Source organism: Mauremys mutica, chromosome 1 (genome assembly GCF_020497125.1).
Source record: "Mauremys mutica isolate MM-2020 ecotype Southern chromosome 1, ASM2049712v1, whole genome shotgun sequence".
Classification (NCBI taxonomy): domain Eukaryota; kingdom Metazoa; phylum Chordata; order Testudines; family Geoemydidae; genus Mauremys; species Mauremys mutica.
The window spans coordinates 40,544,459-40,562,204 of record NC_059072.1 but is presented as its reverse complement, the minus strand read 5'-3'; the positions used below and the strand labels follow the sequence as shown (position 1 = coordinate 40,562,204).

The 17,746-nt window shown below is 42.9% G+C and overlaps 1 protein-coding gene across 3 annotated transcripts in view; it reads right to left on the bottom strand.

Annotated features, from left to right (window-relative positions):
- Positions 1 to 16,274, bottom strand: part of GRM8 (glutamate metabotropic receptor 8) — a 525,047-nt gene extending 508,773 nt beyond the window's left edge. For all 3 annotated transcript variants that reach the window (XM_045001072.1, XM_045001074.1, XM_045001073.1), the window contains exons 1-3: positions 15,609 to 16,274; positions 12,446 to 12,604; positions 6,175 to 7,022 (exon numbers count right to left, since the gene is read on the bottom strand). In XM_045001072.1, coding sequence (XP_044857007.1) covers positions 6,175 to 6,684 — 510 coding nt within the window. In that variant the 5' untranslated portion in view covers positions 6,685 to 7,022; positions 12,446 to 12,604; positions 15,609 to 16,274. The remainder of the gene's footprint in view (positions 1 to 6,174; positions 7,023 to 12,445; positions 12,605 to 15,608) is intronic.
- Between the last annotated feature and the right edge of the window lie 1,472 nt (positions 16,275 to 17,746).

Genomic DNA, 17,746 nt, shown 5'->3' with positions numbered 1-17,746 from the left:
CGGGACCAGCGGACCGTCTGCAGGCAAGCTGCCAAAGGCAGCCTGCCTGCCATGCAGGGCCGGCTCCAGAGCCCAGCGGGGCAAGCACCCGCTTGGGGCGGCCCTTTCCCGGGGGGGCGGCAGGCTGGGCCGGCGGACCTGCCACAGTCATGCCTGCGGGAGGTCCACCGGAGCCCCGGGAGCAGCGGACCTGCCGCAGGCATGACTGCAGAGGGGACGCTCGGCCCGCGGCTCCAGTGGACCTCCCGCAGGCATGACTGCGGACGGTTCGCTGGTCCCGCGGCTCGGCTGGACCTCCCGCAGCTCAACCGGAGCCGCCGGACCAGCGAGCCGCCCGCAGCTGCGGGAGGTCCAGCCGAGCCGCGCGACCAGCGGACCCTCCGCAGTCATGCCCGCGGGAGGTCCGCTGCTCCCGCGGCTCGGGGGCGCCTCCCGGGCATGACTGCTTGGGGCAGCCAAATTTTTAGAGCCGCCCCTGCTGCCATGCTTGGGGCAGCAAAATGCCTAGAGCCGCCCCTGGGTATGATTCGCAGCTCGAGAAGACATATTCCTAGTAGCTCTCAGCAAACTGGCACAAGAATGGCTCCTTGGTCTGGAAATCACACACCCCAGCTCGAAGTGTAAATGTACCCTATGTTTCTAACCATAATCTTTCACATCCTCTCCCTTCCCTTCCTACAAAGATAAAGACAAGACAAAGTTTGCACCAAGCACCTTGATTAGTATAGAGTGTAACAACAAGCAACCTCATTGCAACAGCTGGGATCTAACACCTAGTCTAATCTAGTCTAACTCAACCTAGTCTAACAGCTGGCAGAAAAGAAGAAGAAAAAAACACCCCCATATGATATTGGTGGAGATATACAAACATAAAAAAACCCAGAACTGTAGCTTGTCTAATTTGTCAGGAGACTGGCTGAGGATAATGGCCTCTCTCTTTGGTCCCCAATTTGCTTGCTTCTTGCAAAGGAACTGAGACAGAAGGATCCTATGAATATCAATCAGTTTACGTTGCCAACCAGATTATCAGCTAGGCTTATCGACCCGTGTGTTTTATGTTGTTGAATCAATATTTTTTTTAAATTGAGCAACAGCAGCATAAAAACCCCAGCTACTGTTCAGAATCTTTTTGTAACCACTTTATACATATATACATATAGTCATACTTGGACTATCTAATATATGGCCCATAATTTCATCACAGATTTCCACTTGATAAATTGCACGTGCAGATCTAGCAAAGTATGCAACCCTTGCATTTAGTAGCTCCAGAGTGCACAAGTAATATTGGACTTCAGACTACAGGTTCAAGCTGTTAAGTAGAACTGTTATGATTGGAATATGGGTGAATAACATGTATCTTGAAAATAGTGTGGAACACAGATTTGTATGGTGGTGATCACTGACTTTAATAAAGTTACATAGATTTCATCAGCTGAGCATCTGGCCCCATATGTAGCGACATTTACTGAGCACTAATTTCTTATCTAGAGCACAAACTTCTTGAGACAAGGACTATGGGCCTTATGCTCAGCTCTGAAGCTATGTTGATTTTCACCAGCTGAGAATCTAGCCCCAAGTCTTCCTGTAAAGTATCATGAACCCCTATGGTGTTATATTAATGGTAAATAATAATAAATAATAATAATAATAATAATAGTTTCTATTCTGCTTGCATAAAATCACTGGGAATATTTCCTAAAATGGCACTGAAATAGGGTCTGATCCTGAAGCCTTTAATCAAGCAAGTTGTCCCACTCATGTCAATGGGGCTACTCATGTAAGGGTCGCAGAATCAGACCTTTTGAGTCCAATCCAAAGTGCAAACATTAAAAATCATCCTATGTAATTTGTACATTAAGGGCACTTGTGCAGGGTCTATAATTAAATGTAAGAGAGATGTCTCCTTCTTTCACCAGCAACTGTGTTACATCAATTAAATGAGTAAATAGGAGCTTTCCCCAGAGGGGTGCCATGTGATGCTATATTGATTAAGTCTGCAGCGGAACGTTATTTGCAATCTTATTGCATAATGGAAATCAGGAGTTAGCTGTCATGGCTTCAGAAGACAAATTACTGACATCTGAGACAATTCATAGGTTTCTTTCCTTCTAGCTGCTCTCAATTCACAGCTAATACATGTCTTACAAGGCTTAGTTTCTTAAATCAGTCTACTACATTGTCTTCAATAGTAACAAAGAGTGGAAGTGGTAATCTAGGTGATTCTGCATTAAGAAAAGCATTAAAGTGACCATTACTTCAGAGCTATGCATTATTTAATAGGTTAACCACTTCAAAAAGGGCATCAATTAAAAAGAGATACATTCAACAGCCAGTGTGATTATTACCAGTAAAGACGGGAATTCAACCAGGCATAACTCAAAAGAATAAAAGGCTGTTATCAATATAGAATATTTTAAAATCTCATTTGTACCTTGACTTTCACAGTTAGCAAATAATTTGACCGGTGCAAATCTCATGCTCTCAAATTTTCATAGTGACTGTGGCCTGAGATCAACCCGTTGCCTACAACACAGACTTAACAAGTCTCCAGTGCACAGGCTGCTTCTCAGCTGAAGTGTAAAGCCAGAAGAAAGGACAGAAAGAAATCCCCCTTAAAACAATTGAAAACATATTCTACTCCAGCTTCAGAGTCCCTCAAGAAGACATTCAAGTTCTACTAGGGTGACCAGATGTCCCATTTTTATAGGGACAGTCCTGATATTCAGGGCTTTGTCTTATATAGGATTATCCCCCACCCCCTATCCTGATTTTTCAGACTTGCTAGCTGGTCACTCTAAATTCTACTCAAATTTCTTCCTTTCTTATGATTTTTTCAACAGTCAAACATGCACCAAAATTAATAAATAACAAGGAAGATAATAGTTTTCAAAACAGTTATAGTAAGCACATTGTTGTAGCCACGTTGGTCCCAGGATATTAGAGGGACAAGGTGAGTGAGGTAGTATCTTTTATTGGACCAGCTTCTGTTGGTGAGAGAGACACGCTTTCAAGCTACATGGAGCTCTTCTTTGGGTTTGGGAAAAGTACTCAGAGTGGGGAGGGCCCATGCGCTCCTGCCGGAGCCTGAATGTCTACAATGCAATTTTATAGCCCCAGAGTCCGTGACACTCTGGGTATGTCTATGTTGTGATAAAAGACCCTGTGGCACAGCCACACTGGCCCGGGTCAGCTGGCTGCAGGGCTATATAACTGCGGAGTAAACATTTGAGCTCAATAGTCTCGATAGTACGCAAGTGCCTGTTCCTGCACCACTGAACTCAGTGGGTTTATATGGGTTTCAATGGGCACCAAGTCTTAAGGAAATGAGATAAGATGTTTTAATGGAAGGAATCAGCATGAATATTAACAGGCAATGGAACAGTTTCAGACAGAAGCTACAACCACTGTGTGTACTGGAAGCATCTAGCGTTCAATTTACCATTATCTGTTTACCATCAAGCAGAATTTAAAATTAAATGTTAGCTGACCAATCACTTCCAACTGAGTTTATTGATTAGAATTCATTCATCCGCCCATCCAAATTGACCAGTGTAGATGTGGCAGGCTCACCTTTCAACTGTTTATACCATAGAACATAATAAAGCACACTGAAGACAAAGAATAGTAAGTCAACACAACCCTTGGACTGAAGTGATCTGCCAAAAATGGTAACTAGTCTGAATGGAAAAAATATCACCTTGTGAAATTTACGGGAGAGATTAAGATTTCAAGAGAAGAGATGATGCTTTGCTACACTTCATTTGACTGGACATGCATATCAAATCACTAGTTTATTACAAGCATATATTCCCATTTAGAGAAATTATCTGGTCCTCCTACAGATGGATTTATATTTAAACGTTTTATTTGATTGTCTTGGCAATATGCAAAGTGGGTCAGATCTAGTATTGAAGAACAGAATTAAATACAGAAAGAAGATTAGCAGTGACAAAAAATAAAGAACATTAAAACATATGGCCAACATGCCGTTCTCTCCTCATTCCAACAGACTTTATTTTTCAGTCATAATCAGTTTATTGACAAAGTACTACTTGTAATGTTTTGGGGTGCTTGTCACAGTAAGACATCATGGGCCTGATGGTCTTTTGTCTTGCAGCTTTGCGTAGTCATTTATACATGTGCGGAGTGAGTGCAAAATGGTATCACATCAGAATAGTAGCATTTTACAACCACTGTGCACATACATAAATAATACCACAAGGTGCAAAGCAAGAGTGAAGCTGGCCCGAGTATAACTTTCATGTTATTTTTATATTTAACCTCCTTTTTTCACTAAGACCAAATTGAAAATATTTCTAGAAAGGTTTTTGTATCCCATTAGGTGAAGAGATGTACCCTCTTTGCATATTGGGCCTGACCCAAACCCTTTGAAATCATGGAAGCAGGCTCATTTTGCATGCATAATGTATAGCCTGTTATATTTTCAGACTTTCTGAGTTAAATTCATCCATGGTGTAATTCAATTTAAGTCAGGGGAGTTAAACCAAGGAGGAATCTGGAAAGTATAGTCTGTAACTAGTTAAACAAAAATTGGACTCATTATGTCCATCCAACGGCTGTGAAATTTCACAAGTTGATAACATCAGGGGACTTTGGAATAGGCCTCATGTGAGAAGGGGGTCACATTATCATTAGCGTGTGACATATCTCATTGAAGCTAAAAGGCACAGTCCTAATTCAGCAAGGCACTTCAGCACATGCTTAAACATGTAAGAAATCTGACATCTATTCACTATTAACTTTAAGCACACGTTAAATGCCAATAAAATGTCAATAAAACTTCAGCCCTTAATCACTTTAAGTGCTTTTCTGAATCAGGCCATAGTGCATACCTCATTTTTATATATAAGTATGTTTACGCCAAGAGATGCTTCTTCCATTTGGAATTTTTAGCACAGTAGATTTTAATAAACTGTATGGTATTACTTTAAATAGCATGATCTATGAGGATGTGAATATATCTGTCTCAAACTGCTCCCCAAAAAACTGTGGAACTAAAGTACTGAAGAGTATATGCCAAGTCTATCTTACATTCTTGACTGCAGCTGCTTGTGTTTCAATTAAAACCTTTACTTTAAGGAATACATGTTTGCAGATAGAGGTATGCAACATTTACAGTAACTGCTGAGGATGATGAGGATGATGAGTAAATATTTCAAGTGAACTGGCCTAACATTGATCCCAGGCTTTGAACAGTGAGTTCTCAGCTAGCGGGGCAACATACAACAATTGTCCCCTTTTGTGGTCAAAACACTTCCTAGATGAGGATCCATTTGTCCCAATGTGAAGCAGGTACACATCCAATACAAAACACTAGTCTGTGAAAGTATCCCAGGGATTCCCTGTTACGCCTTTCAGCTCTCAGATCTGATGGTAAAATAATACAGGTGTGATAGCCAATTTATAAAACTTCATACCCTTAGAATTTTTGTTTTCAAAATATCCAGCATGATTAGCCTGATTTATGGTCTAGTTACTTGCCAGATACTCACCCCAGGATAGAAAAAATTCTTAAAAGGACAACTCTCTGTTTTCTTTTAGAAAGATCATATATTTAATAATGTTCCTAACACCTAGCAGATTAGATGAGACTCTATATAGGGGTGTAACTCCTGGCAGAATTTTCCATTCTAAGAAAACAGTTTCCCTAAGATGAAATTTAACTACTGAGTTCTAGGACCCTTGAAAATACTAAATTATGAAGCAAACACTGACAACCCGGGGCCAAATCCTGAGCATCTTACACGCATGAGAAGCCCCTTTTGCTCTGTTGCAGTCAGTGGCACTATACATGTAATCTGTCCCCTGGACTAAACAGTAGGGCAGTCATAATATTAACAAGTACACAGTTTGAGTGAAATCCCATAGTGTTTGCCCAGGGCTGATGTACTGAATGATTCCTGCAAGATGCTGAGAACTCGCAATGCCTAGTGTAGCCAGCGAGAGTGGAGGGTACTTAGCACTTCACAAGAGGCACTCCGCATCTCGAAGAATAGTGCCTTCTATCATTGCTCAACGTTTTGTTGGAGAAATAACTAGGCAAGACCTTCTGATTTTGGCCCTTTATTTATGAAAATGGAAATACCACAGTCATATTACGTATTATCATGATGGTTGTTATTTAAATGAAGAGTAGAAAACTTTACCTACCTTAAAAAGTCTTAAAATATTAGCAACCATGATGGATACAGAACTTGCAGCAGCACCTATTACACCTGATATCTTGTCTGGCTTAGTGAAAATAGGCGGGTCTCCATTAGCACATTTCACATCTGAACCATCTTTCTCTATCAAAGCTTGCACAAATGTTAAGGACTGCTCCAATGCATAAGTGTCCCTGGAACAAGTATCTAGGATCCGGACTCCTAAAGTGATATTGGCAAGAAGATCGGGGTCCTTATTGATCTGATCTATTGCATATAGCATTGCCTCTAGTCTGTGGATCCCCTTCTCCTTCTTCAGCTCCCCACAAGGCACCCCTCTATCCCCTTTTGCATGGACAGGGAACAGTCCTCCCAAGATGACGTCCCCATCCAGTCGAATAGAGTGGGCATATTCCTGGCCATGAGTTCTTTGCATCGTACTGAGTATCCAGTAGAATTTGGCTGTTAATAGGAAGAAACAATGGCAGGAGACGAGCCGCTTTCCTTCGTATAGCATTTTTCCTGAAGATGTTGTTGCTATCCAAGACCCGAAGTTCCTTCTTGCTAAAAGAGGAGGTGGACCATTTGAAGCAGCACCTTCTGAAAGCTACCATCAGTGCCCAATAAGTAACAATATAGAATTGCGCCACAAGTAGAAAATAGATCTCAGCAAAAGTTCTTAAAATATGTTTTACAAAAAACGCCCATCAGTACCATGGGTTAATTTGTTTTGTGGTGAGGTGTTTTCAGCTATTGTAGACTGATGTTGAAATATAGATTAATATCTATGGCTCTGATGTTGGGAGGAAGTCAGCGACTCATGTCCTTGCATTTTGCCCTGCAGCTGAGGTACTCCTGAAAAATCAGTGAAAAATATTATTTAGTTCAGCAGTTTTGCACTTGTCAACAGTATTTACTTTGGAATATGAGTTACATTGCATAGGTTTTACTTTCCACATTATGTAAGGGACTAATGCTTGGCCCACTGTGAATTTGAACACCTGGTTGCACTGTACTAAAAGCTGAGAGATTGATGATACCAGCAAAGCAGAAGCAACACTGAGGTAACAAAGCCTAGCTTGATGCTCAGTCAGATCAGTAATTTTTATTTACAATTGCACTGCATTTAGATACAAAGGAACATTTAGATACAAAGACTAAGTACCTCTTTGGGTTTTGTTCTGCAATATATTAAATCTCATAATATATTGTATTGGACCCATCCATCCTATTACAGTCTAAGGCTCTTCCCCTGCAAAGATTTACACTTACTAGTCTCATTGAATTCAGCAGCCTACTAATGTGCATAAAGTTAAGCACAAACTTGAGTTTTTTAAGCACTTGATAGTAACGGTGTTACTTCTCTGGCACAACTCATTTTCTGTTCAGTTCCATGTACATCTATAGTGCTCCATAATCAATCATAATTTCAAACTCTGAATATAGTTCATGGGAAAATAGAGTTCCCAAGAAAAAGTTTCACAATATATTTTACCAGATAAGGTATATATCTTTCAGTTATATTTTACTTAATTTGAGGCCCAACATTAACAGGGCCTCTGTTTTGTGCTTGCGGTTTGAGTGTGCAAAATTGGGGTGAAATCCTTGCTTCACTAACAACAATTGAAAAACTCCCATTGATTTGAATGGGGCCAGGAATTCACCCTGTATCTAAAAATTAGAGTGACACTATCTTAAATATTTCTAAGGTACCTATTACCTTGGTATCCAAGCACCAGTAACTAACTTTGTCAACTTGACTTTGTTAGTTTTTTAGACATTTAAATTACCTAATTAGCACCCATATTTTAAAAAGTCTAGCTCTAAATGCATTTTGTTACAAGTACCAAGGATATCATATTGGAGGGGGGACGGGTTAAGCCCCCTGTCTTAATATGACTTGCTATAATATATTATAAATAAAAATGTGATTCTATAATCCCTTAAACTGATCATCTTCCACTAAATATTATTTTGTTCCTCAATTTTCTCAGAACAAATTTTACTCAAATCACAGAAGCTACAGAAGAATTCTAAAATAATGGATGTTTGAAGGCCTGTGAAAAAGATTGGTTGTGGAGTGTCATCTATATAGAAGTAGCTCACCAAGAGCCGGTAACAAAACTAAGACTTGAAATTGCACCATGTATAATTGGTGTGAATAAAAGCAGTGCCATTGGGAATATTAAAGTGCCGAAGTGCATGAAGCACAAAACTTTCAATGCCTCTAAATATTTAGTTTGTTTGAATTTACTTGGGGATTGAATCTAAATAGACCAAATTCTGTGCCGATTGACATAATCTCATTGGCCTCACTGTAAATATACAAAATATAAATGAGTGCAGGCTTTAGCCCAATTAGTTTACTTCCAGCTTTAAAGACGGTAGGACAAAATTTGCTCTGTTCCAAGTACAAATCTACATTGGATTCAGTTGAGTTGATCCTGATTTACATCAGAGTAACTGAGGGCAGAAATTGGCTCAAAAATATATTGATGAGTACAAGAGAACCATTAACCAATCAGAACTGATCATCTTAAGCATCCAGAGACAAGAGCGTCTCTACATGATCTAAAGTAATCTACAGAGATACTTCTTTACTGATCCCCTGTTCATTATGAACAGCCAAGTCTTTAGACTATACATACTAGCACCACTTTTCAAGAATTTCAGAATCAGTTCTTTGAATTAACAAAATTTAAAACAGCTCATATTTAACAATATGCTGAAATTTTGGAGGCAAGAGTAGAGAATTTAAAAAGTCTCAGAATACTGATAAGAAAACTGCTGCTTTTTTTCCATTTGGCTGCATGGTTAGACCAAAGTCCATTTCTAATGAAGAATATTCTACTCAGAAATTGAAGCGTCAAAAATAGGTATCAATCCTTGTACACATGTACAGTGGCAGGTCAAACACAGTGGGCTTGACTTCTAAAGGATTTTCTGGAGTACAAGTGGGCCCAGTAACTTATCTAGGATGAGTAAGTTTAGAATAATTGGAAGGTTAAAGAAATCTCATCATAAGCATTTTGCAATATTACATAATACTTGATTAGTCATCAAGCATTCTATCATTAGATATTGTTAATTTTCAAAAATAAATGTGTATTTCATGTTAATGGCCATAACTTGCCTATAAAATGGAAGGGAAATTCTTTATAAAGTATTAATTTTAAATTTTAATAGATTTAGTCTTATTGTACGTCTTCTAAGAAATCAAAGCTTTTATTATATTGCCTAATTTATTTGTATCACAGCACTTTGGCTATATTGATTAAATTTTACAACTATGTTGTTGTGAGCCTGTATAGCTAAGTAGAAAGTTTTATTTAAAAACATTTTATTTTTATCAATGATTTTTAGTTATATGAAAAATATTAACCTTCTGTGCTACAAATCCAGACAATTGTGTTTCATGTTCAGAGTTTCCCATTCAAAGTACAATATAATCCCTTTCTGATTGACCATAAATCTGGATTAATCCAAATGTGTTCCCAATTTACCAGGTTTTTTATAGTAGTAGTCAGTGCTCACTGGGAAATAACTTCAGAGAAGAAATGTACACATCTCCTCAGCACTGAGCATATAGATTCAAGAGGAAGTGCATCACAGAGCTTCACTTCAAACATAAAAGATCACAAGTTGCTTGCTCTTAATTGCCTTAAAATTGTATCTGGTAGTAACTTAATTTAATTCCTTTTTAAAGCAAAGTTTAAAGTACAAATTTCCATAGATTATCATGTACATTCATTTTAATACATAAGTAGGTGGGGTTAGGGTGGAGGTGGAAGCTTTTATCATCGAACTAGGATACTGTTTAACTTCTGAAAGTACTTCCTTCAGCAATCACCCAGATCTTTAAGAATATTACTATTTCTTGTTTGGTAAAGCATGGCTATAAAAGATTCAGGCTCAGTACAAACTGGAGTTCAGTGTTGCACTACGCAAGGTCTCATGAATACTGCAATGACAGTGTGTGCACATGCGCACTATGTAATAGGACTGTTCATTATTCTGATCACAAACGCATTACTTCTACACTAGTCAGTCCCATTACTGGAGTTCATTAATATAAAGAACTCTAAATAATAAGCTGAAATGATAAATAGTGAAATGGGTTAGACAGTGGCTTTATTTTGGTAACAAAACTACTGAAAGAGTGACCTTTAATTTACAGTAGTGTCAGCTAAAATGAATACAAATATCGTGACGAGATCCTCCCACAAAAAATATTCTTAAAATCACATATGCCCCCGCTGTGATTTCAAGTAGCACTCTATGCATTACAAATAGGGAAATATCTTTCCTCTAGTTCAGTGGTTTTCAAACTTTTTTCCTGCTGACCCAGTTGAAGAAAATTGTTGATGCCCATGACCCAACAGAGCTGGGGTGAGGGGTTTGGGGTGTGGGAGGGGCTCAGAGCTGGGGCAGAGAGTTGGGGTGCAGGGGTGAGGCCAGGAATGAGGGGCATGGGGTGCAGGAGGGTTGTCTGGATTGTGGGGGGCTCAGGCAGAGGATTGGGGTACAGGAGGGGGTCAGGGCTCGGGGCTGGGTGTGCAGGCTCTGGGGTGGGGCTGGGGATGAGGAGCTTGGGATGGAGGAAGGGACTCCTGGTTTGTGGGGCTCAAGGCTGTGGCAGGGGATTGGGGCACAGGATTACCTCGGGCAGCTCCCAGTCAGCGGTGCAGTGCGGGTGCTAAGGCAGGCTTCCTGCCTGTCCTGGCACCGCGGACCACACTGCACCCCGGAAGCAGCCAGCAGCAGGTCTGGCTCCTAGGCGGAGGCATGCAACCGGCTCCCCGTGGCTCTTGCTCGCAGGCACTGCCCGCCCAGCTCCCACTGGCCAGTGCTTGGGCAGGGGCAGCACACGGAGCCCCGTGGCTCCCCCGCCTAGGAGCTGGACCTGCTGCTGGCCGCTTCCGGGGTGCAGTGTGGTGTCAGAACAGGTAGAGACTAGCCTGCCTTATCCAGGCAGCACCGCTGATGGGACTTTTAATGGCCCGCTCGGTGGTGCTGACCAAAGCCACCGCGACCCAGTGCCTTACATTCCACGACCCAGTACTGGGTTTGAAAACCACTGCTCTAGTTTCATGGATCTTTATCTCAATGACCTATTAGACAGTTTAACAGACATGACTCTTTACTGGGGCTGTGTGAAAAGAGCAAGTTTTTTCTATAAGAAAATATTGACAGTTATGTTTGAGGCCATTTCACATTTCCCTGATTTCACTTTTCACAGCATTTTGAAGAGTTGATGAGGTTTTCATTAAAATCGTATCAAAATTTTGTTTTTAAAAAAGAATATTTTTGAGAAAAAAGAGGCTATTTTTTCTCAAATTTATCTTCTTTTCAAGTGATAACACACAAAATTGTTCAGATTTATGAAAAATTGATTTGATTTCATAAAATGAAAATGTAAAAATCTTCCATTTCAAAATTTTGGGGAGAGGATGTTGCAAGTATTTTTTACTTTCCTCTTTATAATATGAAAATAAGCTATTTATAGTAACAGACTGTTATCTTCCTAGTTTTTATGTGAACACTCATATTTTCCTGGGAAATATTTTCTCTTATACTGCACTATATTCAGTGATGAGAAAATATGTGAAGAGGACTATATAGCACATAAAAGTGTTGCCAGGTGAACACAACAATTTGAGTTTCATATAAAAGCAGATTGATTCTTTTTGTTAACAATGTAAGTGGATTGTGGAAGTCTCAGCCCCTGACTCTTAAAACCCTAACTTGAAGGAGTACTTTAGGTTCTGGAACTGGGGGTGCTGCTGCACCCCCAGGTTCAAGTGATTTCTATCATATATAGGGTTTACAGTTTGGTTCAATGGCCCTCAGCCACTCACTATACAAAATGTTCCAGCACCCCTAAGGAGTACTCAGTCCTATGAGTAAAGATTTTATCACTTCTTCCTGCTGAGGGAACCCTTTACACAATAAAAAAACAAGGCAAGTTACCATCAGCATCCAGTCCACATGAACTATTTTTTCATCATACGGCATGGGAGAAATGTCTCAGATCAGTCTATTTCAGACTCTTTTCAAGGCAACTTCAAGTACCACCAGAGCTTCTGCCTTCACAGCCTACCCTGTGAATCTCCATCTTTTAAACAAGCTATCTTTAAAAATCAAAACAAATCCTCTCCAAGTGTGGGCCTAATAAAAGCTTAACGCTAATACATAAATCTTCCAAAGGAAAATCATAGTAAGCAATTCTCTCTGTTCCTGACTGATCTTACAACTGAACAAACTATCAATATTCACACCTTTCAGACTTGATTTTTCACCCCCGGTCTAACAGGTGAAGAAGAGCAGTGAAATTTTCCAGGTCAGCCTAGAGGAGTTTCTTCACCAGAGCTCAAATCTCTGGCCACCAGCTGTAGTTTAGAGCAAGATTCCATGCTTCATCCAGGACCTGGAACACCCTAACAGGGACAGTGGGGAACTCAAATGTAAGTGCAGAATAGGATTTTTTCTTTTTTCTTTTCTTTTTTTTTTTTTTTTTGCAAAAGCTCTAGGAAATGTATTTGTCCAAGAAAAATAATTAGGTGGCACAGGAAAGTTAATATTAAAAGGAAAATCTGCTTGTGCCTAATACACTATCAAAATTGCTCAAGAATAATTTCATCCCAACATAAAGATCACCATCTGAATACTGTCAAGGTCATTGTCAGCTTGGGTTACTGGCTGTATAAGTGCCAATACACAGTCAAAGCTACCTATCAGTAGCTTTAATTTGCACATCCAATATCTCAGTTGAAACATTCAGCATCCTCATTTACTTTCTTTATGGCAGATCTTTCCTTTCCTTTCCCTCTTCTTTCCTGGCTGCCTTTATATTAATAATTATACTCTGTACTTCTGTAGCCTTTTTCATTCCAGCACCTCAAACTACTTAAACATTAAGTGGATCTTTTAGACTAGTTCCACCTGGAAGGGTCCTTTACTGCATAGTGAAAAGGTCCAGTAATCATTTCAGCAGTGAAATAGGATAAGCTGCATTTCACCAATTTTTCCTGCTAAACTACACAAAAAATCAACCATTATCTAGGGTGTGAGCCTTCTTAGCAGGGAGCCCTCTATTGTTCTCTACTTTTACTTAACTAAGCCATTTTTATCTTCCCACACTCATATCTACCATACCAATTTGCTTCTGTTATTGAGGAATTCTATTAAAACACTGAGCTAAGCTATCCCCACTATTCCGGGCGTCTTTCATTATCATTAGCAGCTGTAGTATTTTAACTGTTTTACTACCCACCAATCTTCCTTAGAACCTAAATAGTGGTGTGCAAGGTAGTTATGCAAATGACCAGATTAGAACCAAATGCTCCTGTTGTTCATTACAGTTAATTAAAAAAAAATCTAACGTGAAATAAACAAACTTTCCAATTGGTTATACATGATCATCAGCCTCTATGCACAGCTACGGGCGATTTCTTTTTCTCCTTAAATTAAGTGGTCACTTTTAATGGGACAGGTTATTATTGAACAAAAACAAAAATTCTTTTAACGAATCCCCAATCCCAAAGGTCAGAAGCTTTCCAACGCCAAATGCCCATCCTGTACCGGGTCTGCGTGCAATTCGGATCGGTAATCGATTTTCATTGGTGGTTGGGGGGAGGGTTATGCGTTATTCACGCAGCCCTTGCAAACACTTATGACTCTCACATTAAACACATGCACAATGCTGTGAAAAGACTCATCATCCAGTGGGAGAGCTAACACTTCCCGAACAGAGGTGAGATTACTTTGGAGAGGTGCAGATTCCTCTCCATTAACAGCCTTATTTTGGGTTGAGTATTGTACGAAACATCAAGGGAGCAGAGGGATTCTCCCCCACCCCGCACACACACACCGTGCCCCCCTCAGATATCTATCCCTCCCCCCCGCCCGGTACTTGCAACCGGATTGAAGTAATAATTCGTGTTGGCTGTCAGGGGGGTCTGTCATATCTTGCGCAGTTTGGTGGCCGTTTCATTGTCACAAGCCGGCACGTGTCAGCCAGCCAGTATCTTGTGGGGTTCTATTATATATTTTCAGCAGCTTCGAACAAGCTGCGAGGGATCTTCGCGCTGTTTCGCTGAGCAGATGGATTTGGGTTCAGTATTGCTAGGGGGGCTTTCTGTCTTCTAACAAACATTCCGCCCGGCTCCTTTCTGGTGGTGCCTGGGGTTGGAATTACCTACCGCTGGGGAAAGGGGACAGAATCAGGCTGATTTAAAAAAAAAGACAAAAGAAAAAAGCTACTGAAAATAACGGAAAGAAGGGAATCCTTGGTGCCCTTACCTACGCGTCCCACCCCTGGATATTCCCACCCTGCTAGAATCGAAGTTTGTGGCAGCAGCTTCCTGCACTCACCCAATGTTTATCACTACGCATTTAATAAACAGGTTAAATACTTAATGTGAATTTATCCGCCCAGCGCGCAGAAACCGAAACAAATAAGGAGGTGGAAAGCTCGGGTGCTTATAAGGGAAAACTGCCCCTCTTTGTGGTTTATAATCGGATGCATTTAAAAGAGGAAGGGGGGATCTTGAAATTCAGGGCTACAAATGTCCTTGTTGGGAGAGTTCTTTGCTCGTTGTCTTTTTAACGTGCCATTTAATTCGAGCTGGTTTTAGGAGGAAATTGACAATAAAAGCCCAGGCTATTTCAAGCCCCACAAATCAAGCAGATACTGTCTAGCAGAAGATATTAACTAGGACAAAACTTGCATTGACGCTTATTTGTTGACTGCCCTCTCTCCTTCTCCCCTCCCCCTCTCCCGCACCAAAAAAATGATACAAATACCTTGAGCCTCCATTGGATCAAAAATAGTTGCATGTCCGTATTGCTGAGAACCGGTGGAAGAAGTCCCGGGAATTGATCAAAGCCGCCCTAACCCTACCGCTGGGAACTAGCATTCGGTAATTTCCCTACGATCCGCGACTCAGCTATCGCCCCCGGTAACGTCAGCTGGAGGGGCCGGAGCTCAGACCGGGACAGGTAGCCAGAGAGCTATTTCAATGCTGCTGCAGAAGACTGTAGAGCAGCCGAGCAAAACCAGCCCGGGTACCTCCTCGCCCACCAAAAACACTCCGGAAAAAAAAACTTTTAGGGACCGCTTCGAGCTCAAACCCCAGTGCTGCTCTCTTAGCCCAACTGCTTTGCCTTTCACCCGCGAGGGCTGAGCTCTGGGTTGCCCCCTCTTGGCATTTGAAATGAATCTAAGCAAAGGACCATTGTTCTCCTCTCCCCAATCGCCAGCCTGCGTTTGGATACCCCGATTAATTCCCTCCCCCTCGCAGTAAATCAAATCACCAAACTCCAAGAACGGGCCAGCCTGATGCATCCAAGACTCGGATAAATAGCTGCAGCCCCCGCGCTCTTAGCATAGTGGGGGCTCTGGCTGGCTGGCTACACACACACACACGCCCCCGGTCTTACCCTGGCTCGGGAAGAAGCTGCTGGGAAGGAGCCGGCTCGGTGGCCCTTAGCCCCATTTCAATGCATGCCGGCGCGCGAGGAGCTGCACTTGTAGCTGTTCTTGGTGCTGAACGAGACAGCGATTCCAGAGCACGACGCGAAGTCTCTTCCATGTGAATAACAAATACACCCACTGGCAGCCGCTATTGGTCTGTCTAACTCTCCTAATCCACCTCTTATCAGGCACTCAGCCTGGCCAGGGGCAAAGGGAGCTTTCCCTGCCCGGGATCTCGCAGGCTAATCCCCACCGTTTAGCGCCAAACAAATCTCATCTGGGATGCAGAATAAACCAACCCCGCTGATAGGAAGCCCCCTGGATCTGGCTATGAAGGCTGAGACTCGGGTACCCCGCCTCCCATGTCTTACAAGCTTTCGCCTCCTTTTGCACACACTGCAGTTAACACACACGCGCCTTTCCCCAGGGCGGCGGCCTGAGACCACAAGGTTCAGGTAAACAAGTGTTTCTATCAGGTTTGATTTGCAGTAAAAGCCAATTATGAGGGTGGCGGGAGGGAGGGAGATAAGGCGGGGGAAACATATGGGCTCCTAAGGAACATGGCTGTTAACATCTCTTGCCCGGGCTGGAGCTAAGTCATTCAGACACAGCGAGGGAACCCTTTGGGCGGGGCATTCCTGAGGCTCCGGGCGGTGCTGGTCTGTGATCAATAAATAATAATCACCGGGCCATCGAGGAACACGTGGCCCGCGCTTGGCAATTAACAAGCAGCTGGCCGCAGGCGGCAGTCAGAACATCACGGCTCTCACCTCAGTTGCCCATCAAAGTTTGCAGATGCCTTAAGTGGCCGCGTCTTGGTCTGTTCCCAGAGGCTCCCCTGGGGGTGGGGGACTTTTCTCCAGCACCAGCGTTGGCGGGGAGGGGGCTCCAATGGGGCGGGGAGGAGGGTGCTGGGACGAGGGGGGTTTCTCTATCTTGCATCGCGGCCCCCGCCCCTGGTGCTTGTGCCCGCGTGGGGGGTGGGGGCAGGCAGGAACGGGACGCCCCAGCTTTGCTTTCCTCTCGGGATCGGCGTTCAGGCTTCCCCGGGGCGTCGGGCGGGCCGGGATGTGTTGGCTGGGAGCCCCGCGCCGGGTTGTTCCCCGCCCGGCGCTGCTGGGGTTTCTCCCGGCTCCCGCGGAGCGGGCCGGGCCGGGCCTGGTGAACAGGCTCCATCTGGAGGCAGCGGCTGGTAATTGCACGCTCCGGAGCTGGGTGAATGTGACGCACGGAAGATCCCTCCCCAGAGCCTGAGGCTGCCGCGCGCACAGGCGGGGGCAGAGGCCGAGCTGCGAACGGGAAGGGGCAGCACGGAAATGAAAGAGCGGGGCAGAGCAGGGGTTATGGCAACAGGGCAGGAACAGGTGCAATGGGGCGTGGAATTAATTACACACACACCCCCCCGGAACTTTCTGTTTCCTTTGAGCTCAAGTGAGGCACAAGGAACCTTTATTAAAAGCTGGTGCTCAAAGGCCTGCTGGGAAGGAGGTGCAGGGTGGCTCCAGGGTGGGCTTGCGCGCTGTGCATAGTGGGGCTGGGGGTTTTATATATAATGTAATAAGGCCCGCTGACGCTGTCATCCTGGGCTTCGTTGTTTGTTACTGCTTGGCTTTGTGCAGAAATGGCCTGCCCCAGGCAAGCTGGAGGGCACTGCCAGCCCTTGCTGGGTCTTCCGAGCCTGTAATTGCTATCCTGTAATGGGTCACAAACATCTGCCCTGGAAACTTCATGTACTGTTATCCTGAACATGTTGAGCCAGGCTGTCATTGAGGATTTGGGTGTTGGGGAGGGTGTTAATCCTTTGCTAACAAAGAAAATCAGGGTGTTGGGCTAGCTTCTGTTAGTGGTGTCGTGTGTTAGAAATCTAGGACACACTTACATGGGCTAAACTAGCATTTCTCAAACTGGGGGGTCCTGACCCAAAAGGGGGTCAACAAAGCTAGTGTAGGGGGAGAATTTTTGTATTTCTGTTCTAGTTATTAATACCCACACGTCATCTTGAATTCCTAACAATAACTAGGAATCCATCTTGGCTGCCATTCTTCCCCCTCCTTAGGGAGTTTCCCACCCTTTTTGCCAAAAGGTGAGAAACCGGGCAACCATG